Genomic DNA, 26,693 nt, shown 5'->3' with positions numbered 1-26,693 from the left:
ACAAAACGACGTCGTTTTATGTTTTGAAAAAAAAAATCAAAAAATCAGTCAACTCCCTTCTCCACTCCTCACTTCACTTCACCCAAATCCGTCGCCTTCCACCTCCACCATCATCTACCATCGAGAGTCTCCCCTCTCCGCTATCTCCCTCGCCCGACGGAGATACCCAACAGAGCAATCCCCAAAATCACGTCGACACCCAGATTCAATCGGAGCTTTCAGCGCTTCGGACGCCGGCGGAACACGGCGAGGGACCGGAGGTGCACCATTGCGCAGGGGCAGCAGCAGCAGCACACCGCCGCGCACTACCCTGCCGTCTCCCCCATCTTGCTCCTCCTCCTTCTGATTTTCGCGCTGCCACCGCCATCAGCAGCGGCTATTGACTCTTCGCCATATAGTAACAAAACGAAGATCTATTTGGGCCAATAAAATATACTCTCTCCGTCCCACTTAATATGACACGTTTTCCTTTTTAGTTTGTCCCTACTAAGATGACACATTTCCTTTTTTGTAAACTTTCTCTCTCCAATTAATACACTCAACCACTTTTTCTCACCCATATTCAAATATTCATCTTTTTTTCTCTCTCTATTTTAATACTTTCACCCCACCTTTTCTCCCTCCAATTAAAAATATTAACCTATAACTCCTAAAATCATGTGCCGTTAAAGAATGTGTCATCTTAGCCGGGACGGAGGGAGTAATAACAAAACTAATTTTATGGAAAGCGTGAACTATAGTTCCCTATTTAAAAATATAGTAATAAAATATAGTAACAAAACGAATCCCCCATATTTCTACAAAGGGATATTGACATCCAATATCACGAAACTTTCAAAAAGTTGAACTTTTCCCACGAACTTTAAAATTGGCAAATAATATCACGAATTTTACCCCGTGTTTGTTTTTTCCCACGAATGAAAAATTCCCACAAATAATATTATGATACCAATCTTTTTTCATAATTTCTCGACAACAATTTTGAAAGTTTCAAGTTTTTCAATCTTTGAAGATAGTTTTTCTTGAAGCACACCCTCCAAAATTGTTTTTCAATCTATTAAAATAACATGAATTTTTTCATTCGTAGGAAAAAACAAACCCGGGGTAAAGTTCGTGATATTATTTGTCAATTTTAAAGTTCGTGGGAAAAAACCCAACTTTTTGAAAGTTTCGTGATATTAGATATCAATATCCCCTCTACAAATATAATAAATTATGGTTAATTTTATCTAATTTTTATTCATGTATTTATCCACGTCATCATCCACGTCAGACATATACACACGTCAGCACACTATTTAGCCGGAAAACCCGACTTGGGAAATCGGAGCACGTTGACAAAGTTCGTGATTTTTGGTACAACATTTGAAGTTGATGGGAAATACCAAACTTTTTGCAAAGTTCATGATTTTTGTTGGAGCAGTTAACCCTAATTATAATCAGTCATTTTAAAAAATTGTATAACTAACCAAAATTTGGCTAAATTTATAATTTTTCTGACAATTTGACCTATTAAAAATTAAGTTAAATAATTTTCTTAAAACATGCATTAAACTGAAATTGGTTGTATGGGCCAAAAATTTTCGCAGAGTGAAAAAGGAACGCGATTAAATTCATTCAATAATTAAAGATATTGCTACTGCCCAAACACAATTCTAGAGACAGTGTCAGATCTAAGCTTGATATAACTCATATCCTATATCTTTATGAATTAAAGATTAAATCATGACTAATTAAAGCGTGATATCCTAATGGAACTAATATATCTTTCAAATTTTACATTTGTATCTTCCACTAAAATATACTTCTAGTACTTTGCCAATATATATTTTGCACAGTCGATCAGTCGATTTAAAGTCTCAAACTATTGTGTGATCTTATATAATCTCTTCTCCAGATAGCACAAATGTTTGGTTTATAAGCTTAATTTCAATGAATAAGTCATTTTACATTTTGTCGAGGTGTTCTTACATTGATGTGTGAATCTATTTCAAATTATAATGCTAGATTATTTGTAGAGTCATAGTCTAACATTTTTGAGTTCAAATTTTTATGCTTAGACTACTATAGCTAACTATTGCTCTAATTAAATATATCACTATTTATATAACTAACAACAGGTCGTTGTAGTATAGTGGTAAGTATTCCCGCCTGTCACGCGGGTGACCCGGGTTCGATCCCCGGCAACGGCGTTATAAATATTTTTTGGATTTTATATTTTTTTATTAAATTAAATACTTATGTTTAATTTCTTATTGCAATTTGTATTCTAGTATATTTTTTAGTACTATTATTATTCTGATACGGATTATATATTTTGGCTCAAAGAAAATACGAAATACCCATGAAATAATGCTGGGTATATCTTCTGGCCTATTTCCTCGGTCCCCATCGGCGGCGCAAATTGGGCGGCGCCGCCTCCTTTCTGAATTCTCCTTCTCCACTCCGTCTTGGTATAATAAGAAAAGTGGATTGAGATTGAAGCCAATGGCCTCAATTTCGACAGAGGTAGAAAAACCGCGGAAACCCTGGCTTTTCGTCGGCCTCGGCAATCCCGGGAAGCGTTACAGCGACACTCGCCACAATGTCAGCGTAACATAACTTGTTGCATACATATAGTGATGGATAATTGTTTTATTGATTTGAGGCTTTTTGTGTTGTGAACAGGTCGGATTTGAGTTGATTGACTATATAGCTGAAGCAGAGGGGATTTCAACCAGCTCCATCGCCTTCAAATCTGCTTTCGGGAAAGGTTTTGAGTTTTTCTTTTGTTTAATTAACATTTCAGCTTTATCTCTGTAACTCATGACTATTGTGTTTATTTGTTTCGGAGCCTAATTTTAACAACTTCGTCCTGGAATCTAAGTAGACACAATTGGTGTTGGTAATTGAAGGGAAACATTGATTAGTTTCAATAAAGATGACTCAGGTGATAGTTTTTTATGTGGTTAGGTTTTATTGGTGATGTTCCAGTTATGCTTGCTAAACCACAGACTTTCATGAATGCTAGTGGTGAGTCTGTAAGTTCACTCCACATGTCATGCTAATTATTCAAACGTAATCTTTGCCGAGTGATCGAATGGTTGATTTGCTTATTCTTGTCTGTAGGTTGGTGCTCTTGTTTCTTATCATAAGATCCCGTTGGAACAAGTTCTCGTGGTTAAGTATCTGCAAACTGCAACAATTTGTTACCTTTGTAACTTTGTGAGCACTAAGCTGATGAATGTTGTCATTTCAGATGTTCGATGACATGGATCTGCCTTTTGCGAAGTTGAGACTACTACCTAAAGGCGGACATGGAGGACATAATGGGTACTTATATATCCCTGAGTTAGTTGTTTACATTTTGTGCACAGTAGCACTTTTCCAATTCTTGAAAACAATAATTTAAAAGCGAATCACCAGCTGAAACATTTTAAATAAAAAGTCAATTTACTTTTCTAGTATTTACTTAGCATTTTCCCTCCAATCTTTAATTATCATGTATACAGTAGCAAGTAGGTGTTCTTATGATGGAATTATTAAGATTCAGACATCCTTTTTCTTGATTCATCATTCATATAGTTTATTTTTACTATCATGGATATGGCAGTTTGTCAAGCCTTATGTTCTAGTACATGGTTTTAACTTTCAATATATGTGTAACTTGCTCTCCAGATTGTGATAGCTCAATCCTTGTCTAGAGTCCTTTCAGATTAAAGCCTAAATCGAACTAGCTTTCCCTAACTAATTTGATAGCCCAAATCCAACTAGCATTCCCTAACTAATTTGATTACCCAAATCCAACTTGCTTTCCATAGAGTCCTTTTCTATATTCTGATTGAATTTGTATTACATTGATATGCTCAATTTGCTCTGAATCTATTGGTTTTGCAGGATGAGAAGTATTATAGCTCACCTCAAAGGTAGTCGGGATTTTCCTCGCTTACGAATAGGTAATTCCCACAGTTAAATACCTCTTTTGCGGATTCCTAGTTTCTGACAATAAAAATTATATTACTCACTGATTGGATTCTGATAGGCATTGGAAGGCCTCCGGGGAAGATGGACGCTGCAAACTTTGTTCTCCGCCCTTTTAATAGACAAGAACGCGAAGAGGTATACTTGTTTATGTTGTGAGAAGTATCAATTAGTTTATTGAAACAGAGAGTAGCTGCTTACAACATTCTTTCCTCATATTCCCAGCTGGATTTCACGTTCCAAAATGGCTTGGAAGCTGTTCGAATTCTTGTGCAACAAGATTTCAACAGAAGTGCAACCTTTGTAAACAGCGCCAAATCACTGACTAACACATCGTAATGAGTTGATTCTTTTCTGATTGAAGAACTTAATTTGAGATGGGAACTTGCTTGGAGAGAGCAGATTCGAGTACCTTACAATCAAGATGCTACTCATTAGTCATTACCATTCTTTGGTCATTTTATTGGTTACTTTATCGGAATATTGAACAGATTTACTATAGTATTATTTTGGATTGTTCCTTATCTTTCATTTATGATTTTTAATTTGATATGTTTTTCGATTTGTTTTCTGTTAGTTAAATTTTTTAGGGGTGTTTGTTTTCAATTTATGATCCAGCACCCAAATTGAAACTCTAAAACTTTTGTCTTTTGGTTATGGGATTTGGGTTGCTCAAGATTTTCACTAGTGTGACCAAGTATCATTTCAAGATTTTCAGAAATAAAAAAAGGTAAATTGGATAGATATTAGTTAGTTGCTCAAATATCAGATCAAGATTGACTAGTTTGAATATTACATAACACTATCATTTCACCAAACGCAGTCACAATAAATCTAAGTAGCTTTAAGGTACTAAAAATTGGCCAGAAATATAAAATGAATGTTAAATTCAAAGTACATTGCACAAATTAGCTAAAATGCAAGGGCAGTAGCTACCACAAACATCAACAGCATTAAATGTGATTGAAGAGATGAAGAGGCACTCTTTTTACTAGGATGGACAGCAGATGGGCCTGGAGCTGGAGCCGGAGCGATAGTATCCGGGGTATCTATTACTGGGTTTGGGCTTGGGCTCGGGCTCGGTCTTGGGCTTGGGCTCGGGCTTGGGCTTTGGCTGGGTGTGCGTTGAGTGACCCGAATGTCGACCCTCTGACCGGCCTGGCAATGGCTCGGCAGACCACAGATGAAGTAGTAGTGGCCTGTCTTCGTGATGGGGAACGAGTCGTTGCCGGTAGCCCACGATGCATACGGAGCGGTTGAGTTGCACGTGTTGAAGTTCTTGTGCGTCACTCTCACTACGTTGTGGAATTCCTTGTTGTACTCAAACACTGGATTTTGTTGCCAAGGTCATAATTGTCAATTCCATAAATCCAAACTACTTCTACTAAGTACTAACCTATTTTCACTTTAGAAATCTCATAATTTGGACATCATAGTGAGTTCATGATACCCGAGTTCCTTAACCCTTATACATGGGAATATTAAGCAATCTTTTTTGTGTGTGTGAGTGAGAGACAGAGAGACTTACAAATGGTGTCACCAACTTGGAAATTCTTTGAAGCAGTCCAAGAATTGTAATAGGAAGAAGTAAGATTGATGTTGGTCCAACCAGAAGATTCACCAACTTTGTGAACAACTCCACCATTGCAACTTTCAACAATCATCACCATCAACACCAACAAATATTTCAAATTTCCACCCATTTTCATATACACCAACTTATTTGTTATCAAGAATTTATGAAACCCTAATGAAAAACTATTGTTAGGTGTATAGGTATATATAGATAGAGATGACTGATTGAGATTCGATTGATTTTATAATTGGAAATCTCCCATTCCAAATCTCCCATTCATTAACTCATTATTAGCTTACCTTTACTAGTTGACATTATTTTGCACATAATCACGATTTCAAAAATATTTATTTTGACTCCTTAATACGTAACCTAGTTTCCATTTTTTATTTTTTTTCCATCTCACATTTTTAAAAAAATATCCTCTAATGTGGCATATTTTGATATTTTCACATATCTTATGATTATAAACCTAGCATATATGTATTTTCATTAAAATTTCGGTTTATTTTTTAATGAGTCATGATTGCGGTTCATTTAAATACTCTCTGCTGCAATAAAACGTCCAACCTTCTAGTTGTTTGAGTCTTAATAATGTAAAAAGGGGGAAATAGTGAAATATAGTACGTTAGTATGTACTAATTTTATAAAAAAAAGCATACGTAAATGAGCCGGAAGTACTAATTATTTGTTTCTTATTCACTAACATAACCCAATCTTCTTATTTATTTCTGCTCCGATCCCATTTATTACACTCGCATCACATGACTTAAATATCTTTTATTGCATTAGTCCTAATTGTTTGAAATAGATTTAGGTAAAAATTGAAAAAATACAAAAATTCTTCCGAAGTAGAAAAATGGAATTCCATATATAAAAGTTTATTTCAAGAATTTTAATGCTACTATTTATTTTGTATCATAAATAATTATTACTATAATAATATTATTACTCCCGTCCAATTCAGAGTGACATGTTTTTTTAAACTTTTTATTTAAGAGTTATGGCCAAATGCGGTCTTAAATATATGATCGTTTTATCAATTTGGTTCTGAACATTATCTTTTTGATTATTTGGTCTCTCACAAATGAACTCGTACCAAACTCAGTCCTAAATTGACAAAACCCTTAAAAGTAACGGTAAAAGCAGTGATCAAATAAGTGTTTTAGCCGATTTTGACCAAATTAAATTACTAATTATAATTAGTTACACCTAATTGAAGTTCTTAAATTAAAAAATTAAACACTCTCCTCTCCCTCTTCTTCAAATCCCACCCACGGTAACCTTCCCCTCCTCAACATCGCCGGCCACGACGCATTCGTCGCCCACCACCACGGCTACGCCTGGTCCCATCTCGCCCCCTTCCACAACCACCTCCACCTCCAACTCGCCTGGTCTCACCTGTGACGGCGCATTCCTCCACGCCCTCTGCGGCGCTGTCAATTTTGAACCGATTTCGGTTCGAGTTCATTTATGAAGGACCAAATAATCAAAAAGATAATTCAGGACCAAATTGATAAAACGGTCATATGTTTAGGATCACATTTGGCACAAGACAAAAGATAGGACAAAAGATTTTTAAATAATGAAGATATATTAACTTAAAATAAAGAATATGCAGTAAATAAGTATAAAAATATATTTACAGATAAGAACTAATCAAAATAAGTATTTGAAATATTATAAACAACAAAAAAAAATATTTATACAATTGTACTTCTCTCAAGAATGAAACATTCATATTTTTGCAGATGGTTGTATTTTATTTTAATATTTGATATGATAGTATAAAACAAAAGAAATAACAAAAGAGGAGATGTGTGGATGAAATAAAATAAGTCATACAAATAAAGAAAAATGTAATACTACTATTTACAAAAAAATAAAAATAAAAAGCAAACTATTGGAACGAATAAATAGTTCACCAGTTTCGATTAACAAAATCAACTCAATTATAACTACGTGTACTTCTAGTAATTTAAATAGATTAAAGTACTTCCAAACAATGAAAAATCAACCACACTTCAAATATATAACTATTAAAAAATCACATAACTATTGAAAAACAAATATTTATAATAAATAATGACAATTAATAAATAATGCTCAAAACATTCATTCATCAAAATTGAATGATAATATTGTAAACCAATAAATTATTACTCTACTAAATTATAATTTTATGATATATAAAATATAGCACTGAAATTAAACTCTATTCGATAGATTATCAAATTTATAAAATTATATACTACTAAAATCTAAATCATAGAATCCAATATAAGCCCAAATAATAGCACAAATAGCAACAAAAACCATTATTCATCAAACCCTAATAAATGACTATGGTTTTAAGCAGATTCCTTATTTCATTTCCTTCTCTCTCGCCGCCTCCCCTCACCCGCGTCGCCGGCGAGCGACGTCGGCGCTTCCCTACCTTCCCTCATTTCTTTTCTCTTCCCTCTAATCGGTGGAACAGTTGAACGCCGCCGCCGGACACCACCTCAGTTCCGCCTACCCACTAAACACCAGTCTCTCGCTCGCTGCCTCTCTCCCTAGCCGCCTCGCTGCCTTCCTCCCTAGCCTGCACAGTTGCGTCGCCGGCGAGCGACGTCGGTGCTTCCTCTATCTCTTTCCTCTCTTCTCACCTTTCTCTCTCATCTCTCTCTCTTTTTACGCCACAGCCACTGCTGCCGTCTGCTTCCACGCCGACGATGATAGTTGGGACTTGGAGCTGTCGCCGACTGTAATAAAAAAATCAGATAATTAGTCCACTAAAATGAAGATTCAATTAATGGTGTGGGTAAATATAATTGTTTATTCTTATTTGAGAAGCAATAGGAATTGTCTTTTTACCATCCAATAGTTGTCATTTCTCAAAATGACTAAAAGGGTAAACAAAATAGCTTCACATTTTCCCTCCAAAAAGAATAAAATTGTCTTTTCACCAAATTGTCACTTTAGATTAGTAAGATTTAAAGTGCCACATATCTCAAAACTTTGTCGATGACACTTTGTATTGTCTTTGGTGTAAGAACGGTCATCTCTATGCCCAATATACAGTTTTGCTCTTTCAGGCACAATATACGGTTTTGCTCTTTCAAGCACCTTCTAGAAAATACTAAAGATATTTTAAACACACAAAAAATTGCCAAATAAGACAAAAAAAAGTACTGTCCCTCTATTGTCAATTGCGCTACGCCCCTGCAAGTACTCCATTCTTTGCATAATAAGAGTTCTATTTTGATATTTTCGTTCGTTCCACAGTAAAAATCCTATGGTAAAAAGGCTCCACATTCATCAACTTATTTCACTCACATTTTATTATAAAACTAATATATATAAGTGGAACTCACGTCCAACTAACTTATTCAACCCATTTTTCTTTACATTTCTTAAAACCTGTAGCCAAACCAAATAAAACTCCTATTTTGGAATAGATGGAGTATTTTTTATTTCCCAAAATCTCAAAATTTACAATTAAAGAAAAAATTGATCAAAAAATCACCTTGATTGAAATCTGAATCTTTATGTCAGATGATATTATACTTATCATTTGGTTGATGAACGATTTGGACACTGACTCGGAGAGAAGCTCGGTGAAATGACATCATTATGAATTTATATATACTCATTATCAATTCGCATGCTTGGTCTAGTGGTATTCAATCGCGTGTTCTAAAGCAGTGGACAGAGTTTGAAACCCACCAGTGGCGCTTGTGTATCCTCTGTTCATATTTATGTTTCTAAATTTTTATATCCATAGTTTAATATTGATTCCCAAATAGAAACCATCAAATAAACAAATATTTATTCTTCTGTTTTATTAAATCTTTTGCATTTTTATATTTTTCCTTCTCTTGTTATTCTTCTGTTTTATTTAATCTTTTGTATTTTTATGTTTTTCCTTCTTTTGTTATTTTAAATATTCTAATGCATTTCACACTTACACAATTCACGCACATATATTTAATTTTTCTGTTTTTTCAAATCTTTAGTAGCATTTTTTATATCTTCATCATCTTAATTTTTTTTAATATTCTAATGGATTTCTTGTATATCTTTTCTTCACAAAATATAATTAGTGTTTATCTTTTCATTCTCTTTTGATGGATGTTTTTAATAACAACAATAAAATTATAAATTTTGTTGGAGAAAAAAAATTATAGAAAAGAAAAAAATTTGATTAGATTTTAAACTTCGTTTGTATAATTATTTATTGCACCCCCGAACGAAAAATCCTGTATCCGCCACTGTCTGTGAGTATGCGAACTACCTGCACCTGAACAAATTTTCAAACTCAAGAAAGGTATTTAAATAATTTCAAGTGGATGAATAAAGATCTTGAGAAAGTTTTTATGATATCTATCCAGTGTGATGAATGGAATATATGACAAAGGTGGCCACATCTCAGGGTCAGGCGCCGATGAGCACATTGAAGTTTTTGACAAACAGATTACTCTTTCGATACAAGAAAAGAAATTTTATGAAGAATGACAGAGAATCTCGAAGAATGTGGCGGAAGATTGATACGAATGGATAAGTAACGTCACAAACGGGATGAATGAACAAGTTGATAAGTCGTAGATGGAATGATTGATGCCATAATAAAGTGTGAAAGTTCGTTTGTTAGCCAGATAAAGTCTTGATGAATTGAAAATTAGTAGAGAACTTAAGAGATATAAAGTCACAAAAATGTTATCAATAAAAACGTTTGATTTTTGTCCATCATAATGGAGCCTTTACAAAAACACTAATTTAAGATTAACACAAAATCGGGTATCTGCGGATACCAGATTCGAAAGTTTCAGGTATTCGATACCGAAATTCCCAAAAACTAATACACAATAACCAACCCAAATCAGATTTCGGGCACCCGATTACGCGACTCGGATATCCAGTTCCAAAAAATCGGGTATTTAGTCCCAATTGTGATTTTGATTTGTTTTTAAATTAACCACGAACTTTTAGAAATACAAATTTAAAGTAGTATTTAAGATAAAATAATTACTGAGAAATACAAAATTCATAAGTAAAGGGCGGCAGAGGGAGGCACAGGGCAAGAGAGCAAAGAGGGGAGGAAGGTGGTATGAATTTTGTGGTATACTCTAACTCCCTAAATCACTAAACACTAATATGCTAACTACTCTCTTTGTCGCGAATAGGATTCCCGTTTTTCCATTTTAGTCTGTGTGCGAATAGGAGTCCTGGTTCACTTTTACTATAAATGTTAATAGTGTCTCACATTCCACTAACTCCTTCTACCCGAATTTCATTTAAAACTAATATAAAAGTGAGAACTATATTCCACTAACTTTTTCTACCTACTTTTCTTAACATTTCATAAAACCCGTGACGCCAAGAAATGAGACTCCTAATGACAGACGGAGGGATTATTAACTAAAATGAAATCATGTAAGCAAAAGTATATTTAATTACTTCAAATTTTTAAATGTCAAAATAAATACATAATTTGTTACTAATTTTTTTAAAAAAAATACTAGAAAATTTGGGTAATTTGCCAATAATTCAAAATTGTCATTACCAGATACTGATCCAAAATCCGAAAAATTAAATTTTTGGTATTCAATTATCCAAAATTTTCGGATGTGGACATCAGACCATTTTGATTGAACGATTTAAGAAATTTATAAAACCCTAATTTATATATAAAAAACAATATAAAGAACTAATTAATATAGAACTACATCTACATCACCCCCCTAAGATCGGATTTCAATGTCGACATGATATCAGAAATTAGTTTAAGTTATTGTAATTGCAGCTGTAACCATTACATCTTATTTATATTTTTTATTATAAAATTAATATACAAATAAAATTATCATTTTGTATTCACTTTATTTTATCTTTTATAAAATATGTGAACTGTAGACTATAGTGAAGTGGAGAAGAAGTAAATGTTAGCCACAATATCACTATAAACTATAGTAGTATTAAGTTTAATTTCATATATTTAAACTATAGTAGTATAGTGAAGTGGAGATAATTACACAATTTATATTTTATAAAAAATGTTTGAATTTGCATTTATATATATTTCAATTTAATACATTTTGTTATGCGTTTGGACGTTAATTTTTACTAACATGATGTACTACAAAACATGATACAACGACAAATTTGTTTTGCACAAATATAAAAATAATAATACTATATCATTTTGTACAAATACAATAAAATAGTTATAAAAAATTTTATACTTTATATAGGCAAAGAGATACAATATCTTGGCCAGGGGAGTGATCAATTGATAACTAATTAGCAATCCCAAACTAAGACTACATCTTAGCCATTAGAGCATCTCCAATACAAATAGGCCAGCCATGCATAGACCAGCCACTCTCTCTCCCTACCACGTCAGTAGCACTAAAAATCCACCTGCCACATCAGATTTAGGCCAGCCATAGGCCAGCCGCAATAAAAATAATTCAAAATATACTACATCTACGGAATTAAAATTACGATTAAATTACCGAATTAAATTTACGAGACATATACGAGAAAATTCATTAATTTTATTTAAATAAAAAAAAGTACATTAACTAAAAATAAAAAAATTACATAATAAAAACAAAATCCGGGCTCCACACACGAGCCACCGCCTCACTCTACTCCTCACTAATTTATTAAAAGAATACATTAAAAAATGTTAGTATGACATGTTTCTGTTTTAGGTCTTAATTTTGTATTTGGCTAGTTGTTGTTGTCCATCGCTAGATGTTGCTCTTGTACAGAAATTTAGAGATAGAGAAAATCGCGTTTATATAGTTTTTCAAAAATTAAAAAAAAAAAAAAAAGAATTAAATTTTTTTTAAAAAAAGAATTAAAAAAAATTAAAAAATAGCACTGACCGATCGGCACGCCACAATGCCGGCCTGCGCATCGGCCAGCGCGTCGCGATCGGCCAGCCCACGCCGAAATTTTAGCCGATTTCCCGCTGGCCGCCTCCAATGGTTCGGCTAGCCGATCGGCCAGTGCTGCGAATCGGCTAGCCGGTCGCTAGCCGACCATTGGAGATGCTCTTAGATTAGAAGATCTAGTGGTTGAAATAATGCCACATAGATTATATTTTTAATTAAGAAAATTAATAAATAAAATTAGAGGGTATTAATGTCAATTCTCTTCCATTAACATCATCTTAAAATTTTAAATTTACGTAACTCTCTCAATTTTAAATTATTTTTTCGCAAAAAAATATATCAAATTAAAGATAATTTTATAAGGATTCCAACGAGATCTCAATTGCATATGTTCCGACGACGTTCGGATGATGAAATTTGATATTTTTTATTTTAGTTTTCGTAAATGTTGATAACCAGATTTTTATCAACAAATACATCAAAAAATCTCAATAAAACCATGTAAAAATCTCAATAAATATGTGTTGATATTTTCTTGTACTAGTGTTGATATTCTTATGTCATATTCTTGACATTTGTAATACACTATGTTGATATAAAAAAACATTCACGAAAATTATCATATGATAACATAATGACGATATTACCCTTTTGTTGATATTTTGTTTACTATTTATTGAGATTCGTAAGATTTAATCTCATCCACTCATTTTAAAATCTAAGGGTGGAGATTTGGTCTTGATTTTGGATTATGGTGCTATAAGCATTAGAATATGATACATCTTGGCTAAACATAAATAACGAAACGTATTAAAATAAATAAGAAGAAAAGTTTTGCATAAAAATATAAAATAAATGTATAATCGTTTGTATGAGTTGTGTAAATATTCTGGTGTGATCAATTGCTAACTCACCCCTTAATTGCTAAATACGACTAATTAAAAATCATAGGAATTTAGAGCTCTAATGGTCTATAAATTGTCATGTGTAATTTCATTTTTCAATTTCTAATATTAAAAGGATAGAATAAGTACCAAGTTTAGGATTTAGGAATATTATGTCAATATAGTGTATTAAATATGTCAACACGAATATATGAAAATGTTAATACAGTTCATATTGACATTATCCATGCATTATTATATTGACACAGCAAGTTGTATTGATATAAACTGCTTCACGAACTATATCCAAATTCATGAAAATATTATCAAATTTTGACATCGAATCATATGCATGTAGGATCTCGTTGGAATCTTTATAAAATTATCTTTGATTTGATATTTGTTGTGCGAAAAAATATTTAAATCAAAATAGTTATATATATTTAAAGTAGAATATTTGTTACTAATTGACATTAATACTCATAAATTGATATTTTTTTGGATAGTGTATTGATACTTGTAGTTGAATGATTTTGTGCCTTGATTTAATGATCCCATATCTATCGTTTAATTGTAGTTAGCCATTTCAAAATAAATTAACAATATAACAGTAAAAAATTAGAAAATATTAATAACTCATTTTCACATTCTGGAAATTATACGCCCAACACATGTAACTGTATGTTTGTGATATTGACTCTCGTGACTGAGGTGTTGTTCCGGTAAAAGTAATTTCTATTTACTGCACCAAACCATGAGAGAGACGAGGAAATTAAATTGCAACGGCAAACAAGGAAACTCAATTTGCAAAACCGGAGATCGCCGTCGACCAAACCCTACCGGCTGCGGTAACACTCGCCGCCTACCTCTCGCCGCTTTCTCAAGGTACTTCTTCTTCGTAATTCTCAAATTGGACGCCCCTTACCCAGCTTTGGGGGGTCAATGATCCGAACCTATCCCACTCCCGCCCTAATTTATGCCACACCTGCAAGGGTTTCCGGTTCTAGTGAATGAATCATGCGCGAATTTGTGTTTTCAGTGACTAGCTTTTTGAATTGTTGTAAACTTGTGAATCGGTCAGCTTTTTTGGTGTTTTCCCCTTTTGTTAATTGGTGGAGTTTCAGCATCGTGTATTCGTATTAAAGCTATTGTTACTATTTTATGATATGCTATATTTCTAATTGCGTCGATGGATATTAGCTCAATTAGCTTCCGTACTTGTTTTTGCCGTTAATGGCGGAATCAACTGCAACAACCTCACAAAACATGGATAAAATCTATAAGGTGCATCAGCGGTGACTAGGAATTGTCAATCGTGAAAATATACGGGTATGACTGTGAGCTTTAGTGTGATATGTCACTGAAGGTCTCCAAATATGTTTCAATAACTGTATATGATTCTTATGGAGGATTTAGTTAGAGGAGGCTATTATTGCTTAAGAAAATCTGAAAGTAGGCTGCGGTTACTGGAATTTCATAATTTAGTTGGATGAGGTAAGGTTATTATTGATGCCAAAGTGCCACCTCTGTCTCATGATCATTCTTTGCCCTGAAATTCCCGGATTCCTTTCTCTCTTCTATAAATAAAACCTACCCATCTCTCTTATTGTAAATGGTCAGAAAACCTTATGCTTGACACAGTGAATTCTTGATCTGTAGACATGAGATCTTGACAGAATCAAAAGGAATGAAGAGTCCAAGCAAATCTCTCGACGTGTTTGACTTCAAAGAAGAAGATGAGCTGACAGAAATGACCGTCAGAAAATTTACTCCCGAGTTTGGGTGTCCTCGGGCCCTTAATGGTAAGACACCATCAACTAGTATGGTCATCTGTCATGAGTGTGGATGATGAACCTTCCACTGGGAAGAATTATACTTCATAGAACTGTAGAACTCCAAAAAATTGTGGAAAGGACTCTTGATTAAAATATACCAAATTTGCTATGTATGATCAAGGCCATAAAATGAAAATGCCTGGCTAACAATAAGAGAGTGGTTTTCTTTCTTTTATAATGTCCCCATGCATGCATCCTAACAGTGTAATATTTTGGATCATGACTATTATTGCAGCGGAAAATTATGATGCGAAGACGCCAGAACTAAGCCCTGTTCTACAAAATGATTTTGTTAGCCTTGGACAAGCTGCCGCAATTAAAGAAGTTGAATCCGGAATTATTTCTTCCAATGTGGAATATGGCTCAAGCCCCGGTGCCCCTCTAGAGGATCATTCAAATGATTCATTTCCAGCGTCTTCATGCAATGTACTGATGTTTTAGCCATTTATTAGCTCTGTCTTGGCCTAAAAAATGTGCCTCCTGATTCCACATTATCTCTATCCAAAGAATGTGCAGGTTAAGTCTGTTTGCTTGGCTTCAGATGCCATTAACAGCATGGATCAAAGATCACCATATGATAATAATGGTCTGAATCAACAAACCTTGTTTATATTCTTGCTTTACTTACTCTCTGCCTTTTGTTTTTGATTTAGAAACGATGCAGTTTGGTTTAAATATGAGATTTTGTAAAAGCCTTTACTTACTATATTTGTTCAATTGCATCAGCTTCTTCTGATGGACCATCACCTGACTGTTTCGATGGTGGGGATTTGGTAAGTATTTATTGTACACTATAGACCCACCTGTATATTCTTTTCATACCTTTATATTTCCTGAGTCATAAACAATATATCTTGTATTTGCATCCCGCCTTTGACTTTTATGTACCTGTGTGATAACTGATAAAGTTGCTAAAGAAAAACATTTAACGAGGAGTTTAAATTCTCTTTATTTTGTCAAGAAAGTAGAATGTAAACTACTTCACAGTGTAGCTTCATAAGTAGTGTTAAAGTCCCTTTACATTGCTACTTTTCCCTTTTTAACAATGGCATAGAGTGTTAAAGGAATTAAGTGATATTTTGAAGATGGAGGAATCCTTATAGGAGGTTTGTGATAAGGTTAAGGTTGGAGTTTCTTGGAGGGTGATACTGATACATCATAAATAATTCAAGGTCTTTTAAGAAAAATACATAAAATCTAGATATAGGTCAAGATTGGAATCATATGGTTAACTAGAAGACTGTCACCATTTCTAAATCTCTAATAAGTTTATATTGTTTCCTATAAAGAAAAAAATAGTAGTTCCATTATAGGTGGTACTGCTAATGTGATGTTGTACATTATAATGTTTCATTTGGTTCTATCTACCATATGCTTAGGAGATGGATTATTTTGATTGATTGAGTGCAGCTCAACACAATTAGTATAGTTCTTACATCGAGATTGGCAGCATGCTGAAGAACTAGTCTTTCTATATGGCAGGATGGTGAGAGGGAGGGAATTGATTTCTATGCTGATTATCTGGATTACCGGGGTTCACAATATATGGATTCTGTGGTAAGCTTCTCTAAAAGTTATGTTGAAGCTAGAAGCAGAACCATCCATGAAGATTTTCATATTCATATGGAAATTGATGATATTGTCAAAATAGAGTCTCAGTGGAGTGCTCAGGTAAGTAAAGCATGCTAGATTTATTTTTATGCTCTTCATATACTCCCTTTGTCCCAAGGTAGTTGAGTCGTATTCCTTTTTGGGCTGTCTTAAGGTAGTTGAGTTATTTCTTTTTTTGGCAAAAATTTTATTTTCTGTCATACTTTACTATCAATTCATCTCTCTTACTTTATTCCCTCTCTTACTTTGCTTTCTCCACTTTAACCTTTAACACATCAATTTCTTAAATCCCGTGTCCAAAAGAAATGCCTCAACTGGAACGAAGGGAGTACTATAATACGATGTTGAAATTGACATAAAAAATTACCTTTATTCAGATTGAGGCTGGTACAATCAATATATATTTCTTTGCAAAAGATGTAGCACAAGTTGAATCTGATGATGTCCACAATGCTTCAGGTTGGTTGACTCAGTTTACTTTTACTGCTGTACTCATATTACGAGATTACTGTTGCAGTTTTAAGAGATATACAGTTTTATGCTGATAGCACACTATTTATTACGCTGAATGTGTTATGTGTTTTTAACTCATATTGTATGATACAGCAGCCTGTGGAAACCAGAGGTTTGGATTTGTTTAGTTTCAAGTTTTTGCTTTATCTAGCATCAAATTTTATACGAAGACACAAAGTTATAAGGTTCGGTTAAAATGGCTGCAAGCTATAGTTTAATTACCATTGCTAATTTTCATTACATAAATGACTTACGCATCCATGGTTTGGTGCATTACCTTGTGTCATAACAAATTGTTACTGCTATCCAAACTTGCTCATAATGGAGCCATTTCTTTTTCAGTATGTTAAGCAGAACTTGGTCCTACGATGCAACAGTGAAAAGTGAAAACTTGAATTATTTCAGTGTTAGTTTCTTACATTTTAGTCTTATATACATGTTTATCTGAAAGTTGGTTTATACTCATCGGGAGTTTGAACCCACTTCAAACAAACTTTCCCTCTGTCAAAAATCAAGGAATCTAACAAGTCCAGGGAAAAGATCAATAATGCAACACATTGAGTTGAGGAAAACAAGGGTCATAGTAGGTGACATTTTAATTGCCCCTAAGTTTATAAAGTTAGATTATCGCTACTGAGTTTTGATTCTTATAGATCAATGTGGTGTGTAAACTGATTTAAAGTGACTTGTGAAGGAACTAGGTTAACTAGGGGAATTAAAAACAAACACTATATCGTTGTAGAAAAAAGGAAGATTATACAAATGCTACATACACACCAGAAGAGACTTAGGAAAAACAGGTTTTTTCTTCAGATTGCATATACCCTACGGGCAACAACAGATAGTTGTTCATTGTGTATGTGTATAATTCCCTTAGTGGTACGAAAAAATATTCTGGATGCTTTTTATCTGAAGCATGGTTGTTGAGATGTTTCTTATAATATGCTCTGGACTGAGTATGGGTCAAAGTGAGCTCTAAAGACTTGTAATATACCATATTGGTCATATGATATCCATAGGAGGCCAGACCAGGCAAGTGAGAAGTGTCAGAATGAACTGTTAAGACATACTTGCAAGCATTAATATATTAACTGTTAAATCAGTTTTCTAGCTGACAGCTGTAATATTTAGTGAAGTATTGAAGTTGCAGCGGATAAGATACACAGAAGCATTTCTACCCTGTAGAAAAAGTGCTAATTGCTTCGCCATCTCCTTCAAGAATTATAAGTTTATTGGTCTCTTATCTAATTGCTATATACTATTATTGAGTTATAGAATTATGATCTCTGAGAGAATTCTTGTGTTGCTGCTTGTCTGCTACTGATGGATCTCAAATCTGTTGCTCTCTCAGCTGTATCAAGAGTCCAAGAGTTGCAATTTCCAGCTGTTGATCCTAACTGGTACCAGAAACTTGAAGCAATTGAATCTCTGGATGACAGATATAAGGCACTTTGGAATGTCCTACTTGAGTGAGTATTTAAGCACCTATATTAGCTATAAGAAAACTTTCAAAGTTATGCATATGACAGACGCCAGGGATTCCCTTTCCTTTCGTTGACACACGTGATTCTGTAAATAAATAGCTTGTGTTATGAGCTGTGCTTGATATTTCAAGATTGATGTTATTGTTATATAACATTTGGTTTAGTTGATTCTGTGACATTTTCACTGGAGGGGGGAGCTTTCGGGTGCATGTATTTGTTACTGATAAACTCGTCTAAAATTGTAATAAATATAATTGAATCTAAAAGAACCTAACCTAATTTAATTTAGGTAGACTTAGTATTCCATTATTAGATATGGTACGAGTTATAAGATTTTTGTCCTCTTGTTAATTAAATCTTGCACTTAGGATCTGGCATAATGTGTTTCGACTTTCTTGTTATACTTTGCTGAAATTGTCTGAGAATTGAATAATAAATCAGGCCATGTGTTATGGATGCAGTTTATTGCCTTACATTTATATCATGAAGCAATTTGCAATCTTTCATGTAATTTTGTTAGTCCGACTTTAAGCAAGGCAAACAGAGTGATACTGGAAAGTTATAAAAGTATTGCATGACTATGTTATATTCTAAATACTATGACATCAACATTTATATGAATTTCTTTGGTAAGTAGGATGAAAATTACCACTAGTTCAAATCTCTAGATTTTTCCTCCTTTCATGTAGTTTAGCTTCTTTGTTTTGTATTTGATGGGAATGACATAGCAAAAAACTGTAGCAGTTAAACTTTACCAAAGGTAACTGTGTGAACCTCTGTTTTAGATCTTTAAGGTTCGACCACATATCTTGAAATGTTATTATCCTATTGTTGATCATTGGTGCGTACTTGGTTTCTTTTGAAGCACTGGAGTGGATTCTTCTTTGAGAGGAAGGGAAGATTGGATGCTCACGAGAAGCTACTTTCCCAAGTGAGTGTAATTGTGCCTGGGAATTGCTTGAGTTGTGTACTTTTATAAATGCTATTATCTGTTCCAAGGACTTACAACTGTATGCTTTCTGTTCTCCTGTTTTCCAAACTATTGTTTCAATGACCTCTTCGGTCATTATTTTGTCATCGGGCCCTTAACCCACAGACACTGTTTAAACATTAACCACTGATTGAGTCATATAATCAACTGATGATTTGGTCAGAGGCCTTGTTGTTTGGTTTCAGAGAATCGTTGAATTTTATCATATTGCCATGCCTATGTATATATGTTGTTTATCACTGAAAAATTTCCAACTTCTAATTTCTGTATAAATGTTAGTTTGTAAAAGTTGCCTTTTCGTAGTATGGGATCGAACTGGAAATGTGTCAAGTATAAAATTGGACATGGAAGTATCATATTCCTACTGATTCCTGTGACCTATTAGATGCCAGTCTTTTTCACATTTGTTCCTCTCAGCATTAAGTTGAGGAAGCAGTTGAATAAGATATTACGTAATTGAATTGAAAGATTGAGAATAGTTTGTTCTTACTTGAGAATCAACCAGATACTGTGTTTGGGTACCTTATGTAGATTTTACATGCAGGCACTAAAAATTTCTACTCAGTTTTATGCAAAATTATAAAGATTGATGAGGAGATGTTTTAGGCCCTGCTCTATTGGAATGGATAATTGTATGTTTAAGAAGCATCCATCATGCTGCAACTTGAGAAAGCTGCAAAAGAAATAGTTTTCAAACAAATTATATTTTTTGCCTGATTGCTATCTGAACTAAGCTACTTTCAAACGTTTCAGATTTGAAAGGCCTTTTGAAGAAGTGATTTATCCAAAAGGTGACCCTGATGCTGTTTCCATAAGTAAGAGAGACGTAGATCTGCTACAACCAGATACATTTGTTAATGATACAATCATAGACTTCTACATTAAGTAAGTTTGCATACAAATGTAAAATTATTTTTCACTAGCATTCTCCTGCGCACATCAAGCTGTATATGGCTTTGGAGATATGAGGAATTTATCATTTTTGTATTCTTTTTTTTGGTTAAGTAGTAAGAAGGGGATTTCAGTAATAATTTGTTATGACTATACCTACCGATGTATATAACATCATAATTGATACTTACAAAGTTTAACTACATTAGCTTGAGGTTGACTAAAAAGGAAAAGTAGAAAAATATTACTCCTTTTGCACCTTTTTCTGAAGTATGTAGCCCTTTGCAAAAATAGCTTATAGATCTTTTTGAGTCATAGTTTGTTTCTTGTTTGTTGGTTGTTTGAACTCTGCTCACAGTAAGTCTCTTGATTTGACAGATATTTGAAAACTAGACAAAATGTGGATGAGAGAACTAAGTTCCATTTCTTCAATAGTTTCTTCTTTCGAAAGCTGGCTGACATGGACAAAGATCCATCCAGTGCTTTTGATGGCAGGGCAGCTTTCCAGCGTGTTCGTAAATGGACAAGAAAAGTAAATTTACTAGAAAAGGATTTCATTTTGATTCCTGTCAACTACAAGTAAGAAACTAAACATAAACCCTAGTTGAGATTTTGGTAGATTGTCCTAGCTTAACTTCTAGTATCAAGGCTTTGAGAGTGGTGACTTACAGTACAATGATGTGGCAGTCTCCATTGGAGTCTTATTGTAATTTGTTTCTTTGGCGAAGTTGTGAGCTATAAAGGCAAGTTCTTCACAACCTGGACACCATACATAACATAGTTTCAACTTACTGATTTCATTACTTTTTTTTTGTTTTCTTTTATGGTATTTCCGCAATTCAGACCGGGATGACGAGTCGGGAAGAGTGCCTTGTATATTGCATATGGATTCTTTGAGAGGAACTCATTCTGGTCTTAAAGATCTCATGCAAAGGTATATTGTTACTTATGTTCTATGTGCCTTTGTTTCTCTCAGAAAGTGTGAGAGATTGTGGGTTTTCATTTCAGTATCCCAATCAACATATACAATTGAAGCATGCACAATTCTGAAAATTGTATAGTGTTACCAGTATAAGGCAATAAACAAATATTAACCATATTTGGTTCACTTTTCTTCATCTTTTTTGCTTTTTCTTCCTGCGTCATTGTTTGCTAATGTGTTTGGATTTTCACCCGTAACTTGAATTGGCAGTTATTTATGGGAGGAGTGGAAAGAAAGGCAAAAAGGAACATGTGAAGATCTTCATTCCAAATTCAGAAACTTAAAATTCGTACCACTTGAGGTATATATGAAATATGACCTGCGTATACGAGCATACAATGTTTAAAAGCATGTAGAATATATAAAGTATCTACAAACGTATTAAGCGACCTCCTTTGGGTCTGGGTATTTAGAATCGATTTAGTGAATATTATTGTTTTTTGCTTCTTAATAGAAAGTGAACATGTAAGACGATTGTTCTCTACTTTCATGTGGTGTCGTGGAGCATGCTGGGGGGTCTTTATCTTCCCCAGATATTTTTTTACTTAATATGGATTTTCTGTTTAGAAGTTGAGCACGGCCATTATGCATCATTTGCTAATCTCAATGGGGAAGATATGTGACATCATGTTTGCAGATTGCGAGCTGCCTTATCTTCATTTGAAGGCATGAAAAATGACCATTTTCCTTCATATCTTTCTTCGATTGAATCCATGGTGCGTAGTGCTATTCAGCACTTGTCACTGTACTTCCCCTAGCAAGTGTTCTTAATGTCTTGTAGGGCTAAATTGGAGATATCTAAAAGTGAGGTTTGGGTCAATTGTCCTAGTTACAGTGTCCTTCCAACCTGCGGTGAATTCATACTCTGCAGGATGACCAAATTTTTTAAATTTCTCCATTCTCAATACTTTGAATATGAGTATCTCATTTCTTAGTTCACTTGCTAAAAGATGATCATGTCTAATGATAATCTTCACTCTATCTTTCATGACCTTCCTTTAGGCCCCCCGCCTTTATGTATTCTCTACTTGTTGTTTAATTTAATCTTCATCTATATAAGCTGCGTCTTGTTTCAAGTGTAATTAGAAGCCTGGAGAGCTTGAAGATATGCTGTTATTGACTTTATTCTCATAGAACATCTATTAGCCTCAATCCAAGAATAAATAATTTGTAGAGACTAGTTTTCTAAGCGTTGATGGGCTTACTAGCTTCTTTCGCCATGTTTCTTTGATTGATCATCAGTAATTTAGGATGGCATTTGCGCACATCTTATTTTGGAAATAGGATCTTATGTGTTATCTTTGGGCGATATGATCATCCAATCCAGTTGCTGGAATCTGCAGGTACCGCAGCAACAAAATTCATTTGATTGTGGACTTTTCTTGCTTCACTATGTAGAGCTCTTTCTCGAGGAAGTTCCCGCTAACTTCAATATCTACAAGATCACACCATCCCTTAACTTTGTAAGTACCCTGTTATGTCCTATATCAAACGTACTACATCTTACCTGATGCATTCAATTTATGAATATTGCAAATTGCGGCTTGGGAGGCTACCTATGTGCTGTTCAGCTGCTATGGGGCGTCTTTGAACTGCATGTTGTGTACCTGGCTTTGAGTATGCACTATCTCAAAAATATTTCAGAATAAATGAAGTCTGCACTCTCCATCAGAAATGTTCCCTCTGTTCCCCAAGTATATGCACACAGCACACATTACCATTTTGGGAAGTCCCCCCAAGTATATGCACACTAAATTTTTTTTACACTACCTCAGAATAAATGAAGTCTCTTCTCTCCATCAGAAATGTTCCCTCCGTTCCCCAAGTATATGGCTATATGCACAAATTACCATTTTGGGAAGTGCCCCCCAAGTATATGCACACTAAAATATTTTTACACTACCTCACTACACATCCTTAGTTTTCAAACCTGATTTGCTCCACCTATTTACAAATTTACCACACATGGCACAGCAATTCTCCACTCAACGCACTCTACCTAACAAAGTGAGACCTTTTCTCCACTCACAATACACACTACCTTAAACTTAATAAAACCACTTGGGAGAGGGAAGGTGTACATAACTTGGCCTCTCTATCAGCATTTTGTTAAGAAATGAGGATATTTTATTTTATATATTTTGTTATCTTGTCTGTGACCTAGAAAACATATAAATTTTAATGGTTATGTGACCCTATGTCTGTGTTTTTAGCTCCAGGAAGATTGGTTTCCTCCTGCTGAACCCACCATCAAAAGAACTCATATTGAAACATTAATTAGTGGTTTGCTTGACTCCAAATCTGAAGAATGCCTGGCATCTGGTGGGAGTGGTATGCACTCCCCTGAAGATCTGAACGACACTCATGGCTTTGACAATGCCATTCAGTTTGCCGTAAAATCTCCCCCTCCTTTGGATGGATTTCCTGAGAGCTCGCTATGTGAGGTTGGCCAGGGAATTGAGCTGACTTTACTGCCTACTTCATCTGCAAGAAGCACCCAATGTACCAAAACTTCAGGATTGGTTTTAAAGGAGTTGTTTAAGCAAGAATCTACTCCAGAATCTTTTGTTGATGCACCATGGGAAGCTTTAGAAAGCAAAGCATCTATGTTTGAGCTTAAAAGCCCTGCTTCTTTTCCAGAGGTACTTCAGATATCCTTATTCTTCGGATGCCCTTTGGTTTTGTTACTCAACGGTTAATTATAATGGATGGTATCATTAATATGGCTCTTTATTATCTACATAATTGTAATGCTACTCATAATCTTGAGAGGTTTATGCATATTGTGTGTGTGTGTGTGTGTGTGTGTGTGTGTATTCTTTATGGTAATGCCCTTACTTTGGAGCCAGTCATCGATTGAATGCAATTATGGGTCTGACACTTGGGATAGCTACCTGTTTGACAATTAAAAGATGAATCATGCCTTGGTGTTTCCCCTTTATTTTCTGCTGGTAACTGCTGTTGTATTTGTTGCATGTTCTTTGCTGATGAATTTCATTCGTAAGTATGTCTATCAACAGGCAGAAGTGAAAGCTACGTGTTTTGCGACCACAGAGTTAGCCAAACAAATCTTCCAGCATCCAGATGATGTCACCCCAGAAGCAACTATGTTTCCCTACCAATCCGAAGATTATAGACCAGAGGCAGTTTACCAACCCACACCAGTGGATGCCGACTCAATTCCAGTGGCTTACCAACCCACACCAGTGGATGCCGACTCAATTCCAGTGGCATCATGCCGTGACTCTGGTAAATATTCGGGACTTTAGTGAAGTAGTTAGCCTCATACACATAGATGACATACAGAGAGGTAGGTGTATAGTATATGGCTTGATTGTTTTGGTTTTCTTGTCTACAGGAGCACTGCTTAATGGCGATGGTCTTGCCGACATCAGAGCCCCAAACGGCAATTCATTTTTCATGGAGAATTTCTCAGAGCACCGCCAAGAAGCTAACCAGTCGCACAATCACACCCTCCCAGATGTATTTGAGTCTGGTGACAGGTTGAATGCTGTTGAGTGTGAAAGCCCAGATCTAATTCGCTACCCCAACAATCAAGTCGACCCACCCCTGCCGCACTCTAACTCTTCGCCCGGGTCAGCTGAGCAGGGTAATGATGGTGTCGGGCGAGAATGGGTTTCAGTATCAGCGGAAGAGCAGCATGCTGCAAAAAGGATGCGAATCAGCCCGAGTGGTGATGGAGAAGAGCTTAATGACAATCTGTCGAAGGACCTTAATTTGTAAGGTATAGTGCTAAACTCAAATATTTTTCTGTTAGTTTGTCTTCCACAGCCATAGATGCTTTGGGAGCTTTTGTGGCCGTCGTTTTGTATGAAATATGTAGATTATAAGTGGGAAAATTGGATTGAAATTTCATTCTTAAACTTTCTCACGGATCATAAAGTAGTAGTATACACTTTTGGGAAATCGTTGATTTGAGGTGTTTGAAACAAATTAAGGCCTCGTGTTCAGTAAAAGTTACATTAATCTAGGACTTCGATTTTCATTCGTTTGTGAATGTAATTATTTGCAAGAAAACACACTTACCATGTAGTTCGTGTATTTGACACACATTATCTAACTTTTCGAATGAAGTGATTCGAATAAATATTTACTTATTCAAGTAACGACGAAAGAATAGTTGTCTATGTGTTCACGTGCACATATACACAAAATTAAACTGTTTTCTTGTGGCAATATATGGGATTACTCTTCTACGAAATTTTATTCTTATTGGGATGATGAATGAAGTAAAAAAAGTAGAGATTTTTTAACAATACATTTGAAAGTTTGGCATAGCATATTTTTAATTATTCAATCAGACGTTTATTTATAGATAAAATTCATCTCTTGATATTGAACTTGTCTGAAGAACGATGAAGCATCTTTTTCTTAAATAAAAATAAATAAAAAATTCAATGTCTTTGGATATTTGGTATGAAATTTTCTTCACGGGGAAGCTAGTATATATCTGAACCATATGATTTGAATTATTGGATGATGAGCTAAGTAAATATTTGAGGGTGAAGTCAACAATATACGCCACCCATATTTATACATTGTCCTAATGTGTCTGACATGCAAGAGGGGTAACAACATAGTCCTTTACTTTTGGCAAACCAACAATTTTTGAATTTCACAACTTATCACTTTCTCTCCATTAAAAATACTAGTCTACTAATTATTTTCTGTTGTATATTTTGGAAGTATTTGATTGTTACTCCTTCCGTCCCACTTTAGGAGTTTCGATTGAGTTCGGCACGGATTTTAAGAAATGTGAAGAAAAGTTGGTGAAAAAAGATAGTGGAATGTGGGTCCTACTATTTTATATTAGTTTTATAATAAAATGTGAGATGAAAAAGTTAGTGGAATGTGGGGCCTAATACCATTTATGGAATATATCAACCGGGATTCCTAAAGTGGGACGCCAAAAATAGTAAACCGGAATTCCTAAAGTGGAACGGAGAGAGTATATTTTTAATACATTCATTTATTTACACCTCTGACCTTAAGTTGCCCTTTGAATTATGGGTTATGCCACAATTTGTGAGTATATAAAAAAAAATTATACACGCATATTAT

At 34.5% G+C, this 26,693-nt stretch overlaps 3 protein-coding genes and 1 non-coding gene across 8 annotated transcripts; 3 read left to right on the top strand and 1 right to left on the bottom strand.

The window, feature by feature from the left end:
* Window positions 1-2,120: 2,120 nt before the first annotated feature.
* On the top strand, window positions 2,121-2,192 carry TRNAD-GUC. Its single transcript has one exon. It is a non-coding gene; the product is annotated as a tRNA-Asp (tRNA).
* Window positions 2,193-2,322: 130 nt separating this feature from the next.
* LOC125211281 (peptidyl-tRNA hydrolase, mitochondrial-like) lies at window positions 2,323-4,491 on the top strand. The gene is made up of 8 exons (XM_048111013.1): window positions 2,323-2,586; window positions 2,668-2,752; window positions 2,953-3,020; window positions 3,109-3,159; window positions 3,239-3,312; window positions 3,877-3,935; window positions 4,022-4,098; window positions 4,186-4,491. The coding sequence occupies exons 1-8, from the start codon at window positions 2,353-2,355 to the stop codon at window positions 4,297-4,299; spliced, it is 762 nt and encodes a 253-aa protein (XP_047966970.1). The 5' UTR covers window positions 2,323-2,352; the 3' UTR covers window positions 4,300-4,491.
* Window positions 4,492-4,872: 381 nt separating this feature from the next.
* LOC125193373 (mavicyanin-like) lies at window positions 4,873-5,663 on the bottom strand. The gene is made up of 2 exons (XM_048091149.1): window positions 5,489-5,663; window positions 4,873-5,288 (listed from the first exon to the last, which is right to left on the bottom strand). The coding sequence occupies exons 1-2, from the start codon at window positions 5,661-5,663 to the stop codon at window positions 4,873-4,875; spliced, it is 591 nt and encodes a 196-aa protein (XP_047947106.1).
* Window positions 5,664-14,033: 8,370 nt separating this feature from the next.
* On the top strand, window positions 14,034-25,629 carry LOC125200873 (probable ubiquitin-like-specific protease 2B). 5 transcript variants are annotated; one of them, XM_048098685.1, is made up of 18 exons: window positions 14,034-14,189; window positions 14,964-15,106; window positions 15,375-15,565; window positions 15,656-15,725; window positions 15,866-15,912; window positions 16,622-16,810; window positions 17,128-17,209; window positions 18,615-18,732; window positions 19,613-19,678; window positions 20,492-20,623; window positions 21,008-21,208; window positions 21,317-21,372; window positions 21,473-21,563; window positions 21,822-21,912; window positions 22,955-23,074; window positions 23,825-24,253; window positions 24,632-24,860; window positions 24,970-25,629. In XM_048098685.1, exons 1-18 carry the CDS (start codon window positions 14,059-14,061, stop codon window positions 25,353-25,355), a joined length of 2,772 nt encoding a protein of 923 aa, XP_047954642.1. In that variant the 5' UTR covers window positions 14,034-14,058; the 3' UTR covers window positions 25,356-25,629. The 5 variants fall into 5 exon arrangements, with proteins under 5 accessions (XP_047954642.1, XP_047954638.1, XP_047954639.1 ...); XM_048098681.1 differs by having other exon boundaries at window positions 24,617-24,860; XM_048098682.1 differs by having other exon boundaries at window positions 15,647-15,725.
* Window positions 25,630-26,693: the final 1,064 nt, after the last annotated feature.

Source organism: Salvia hispanica, chromosome 1, assembly GCF_023119035.1.
Source record: "Salvia hispanica cultivar TCC Black 2014 chromosome 1, UniMelb_Shisp_WGS_1.0, whole genome shotgun sequence".
Lineage (NCBI taxonomy): Eukaryota > Viridiplantae > Streptophyta > Magnoliopsida > Lamiales > Lamiaceae > Salvia > Salvia hispanica.
Note: the sequence above shows the minus strand (reverse complement) of the source record. Positions and strands in the feature narration are given on the sequence as shown.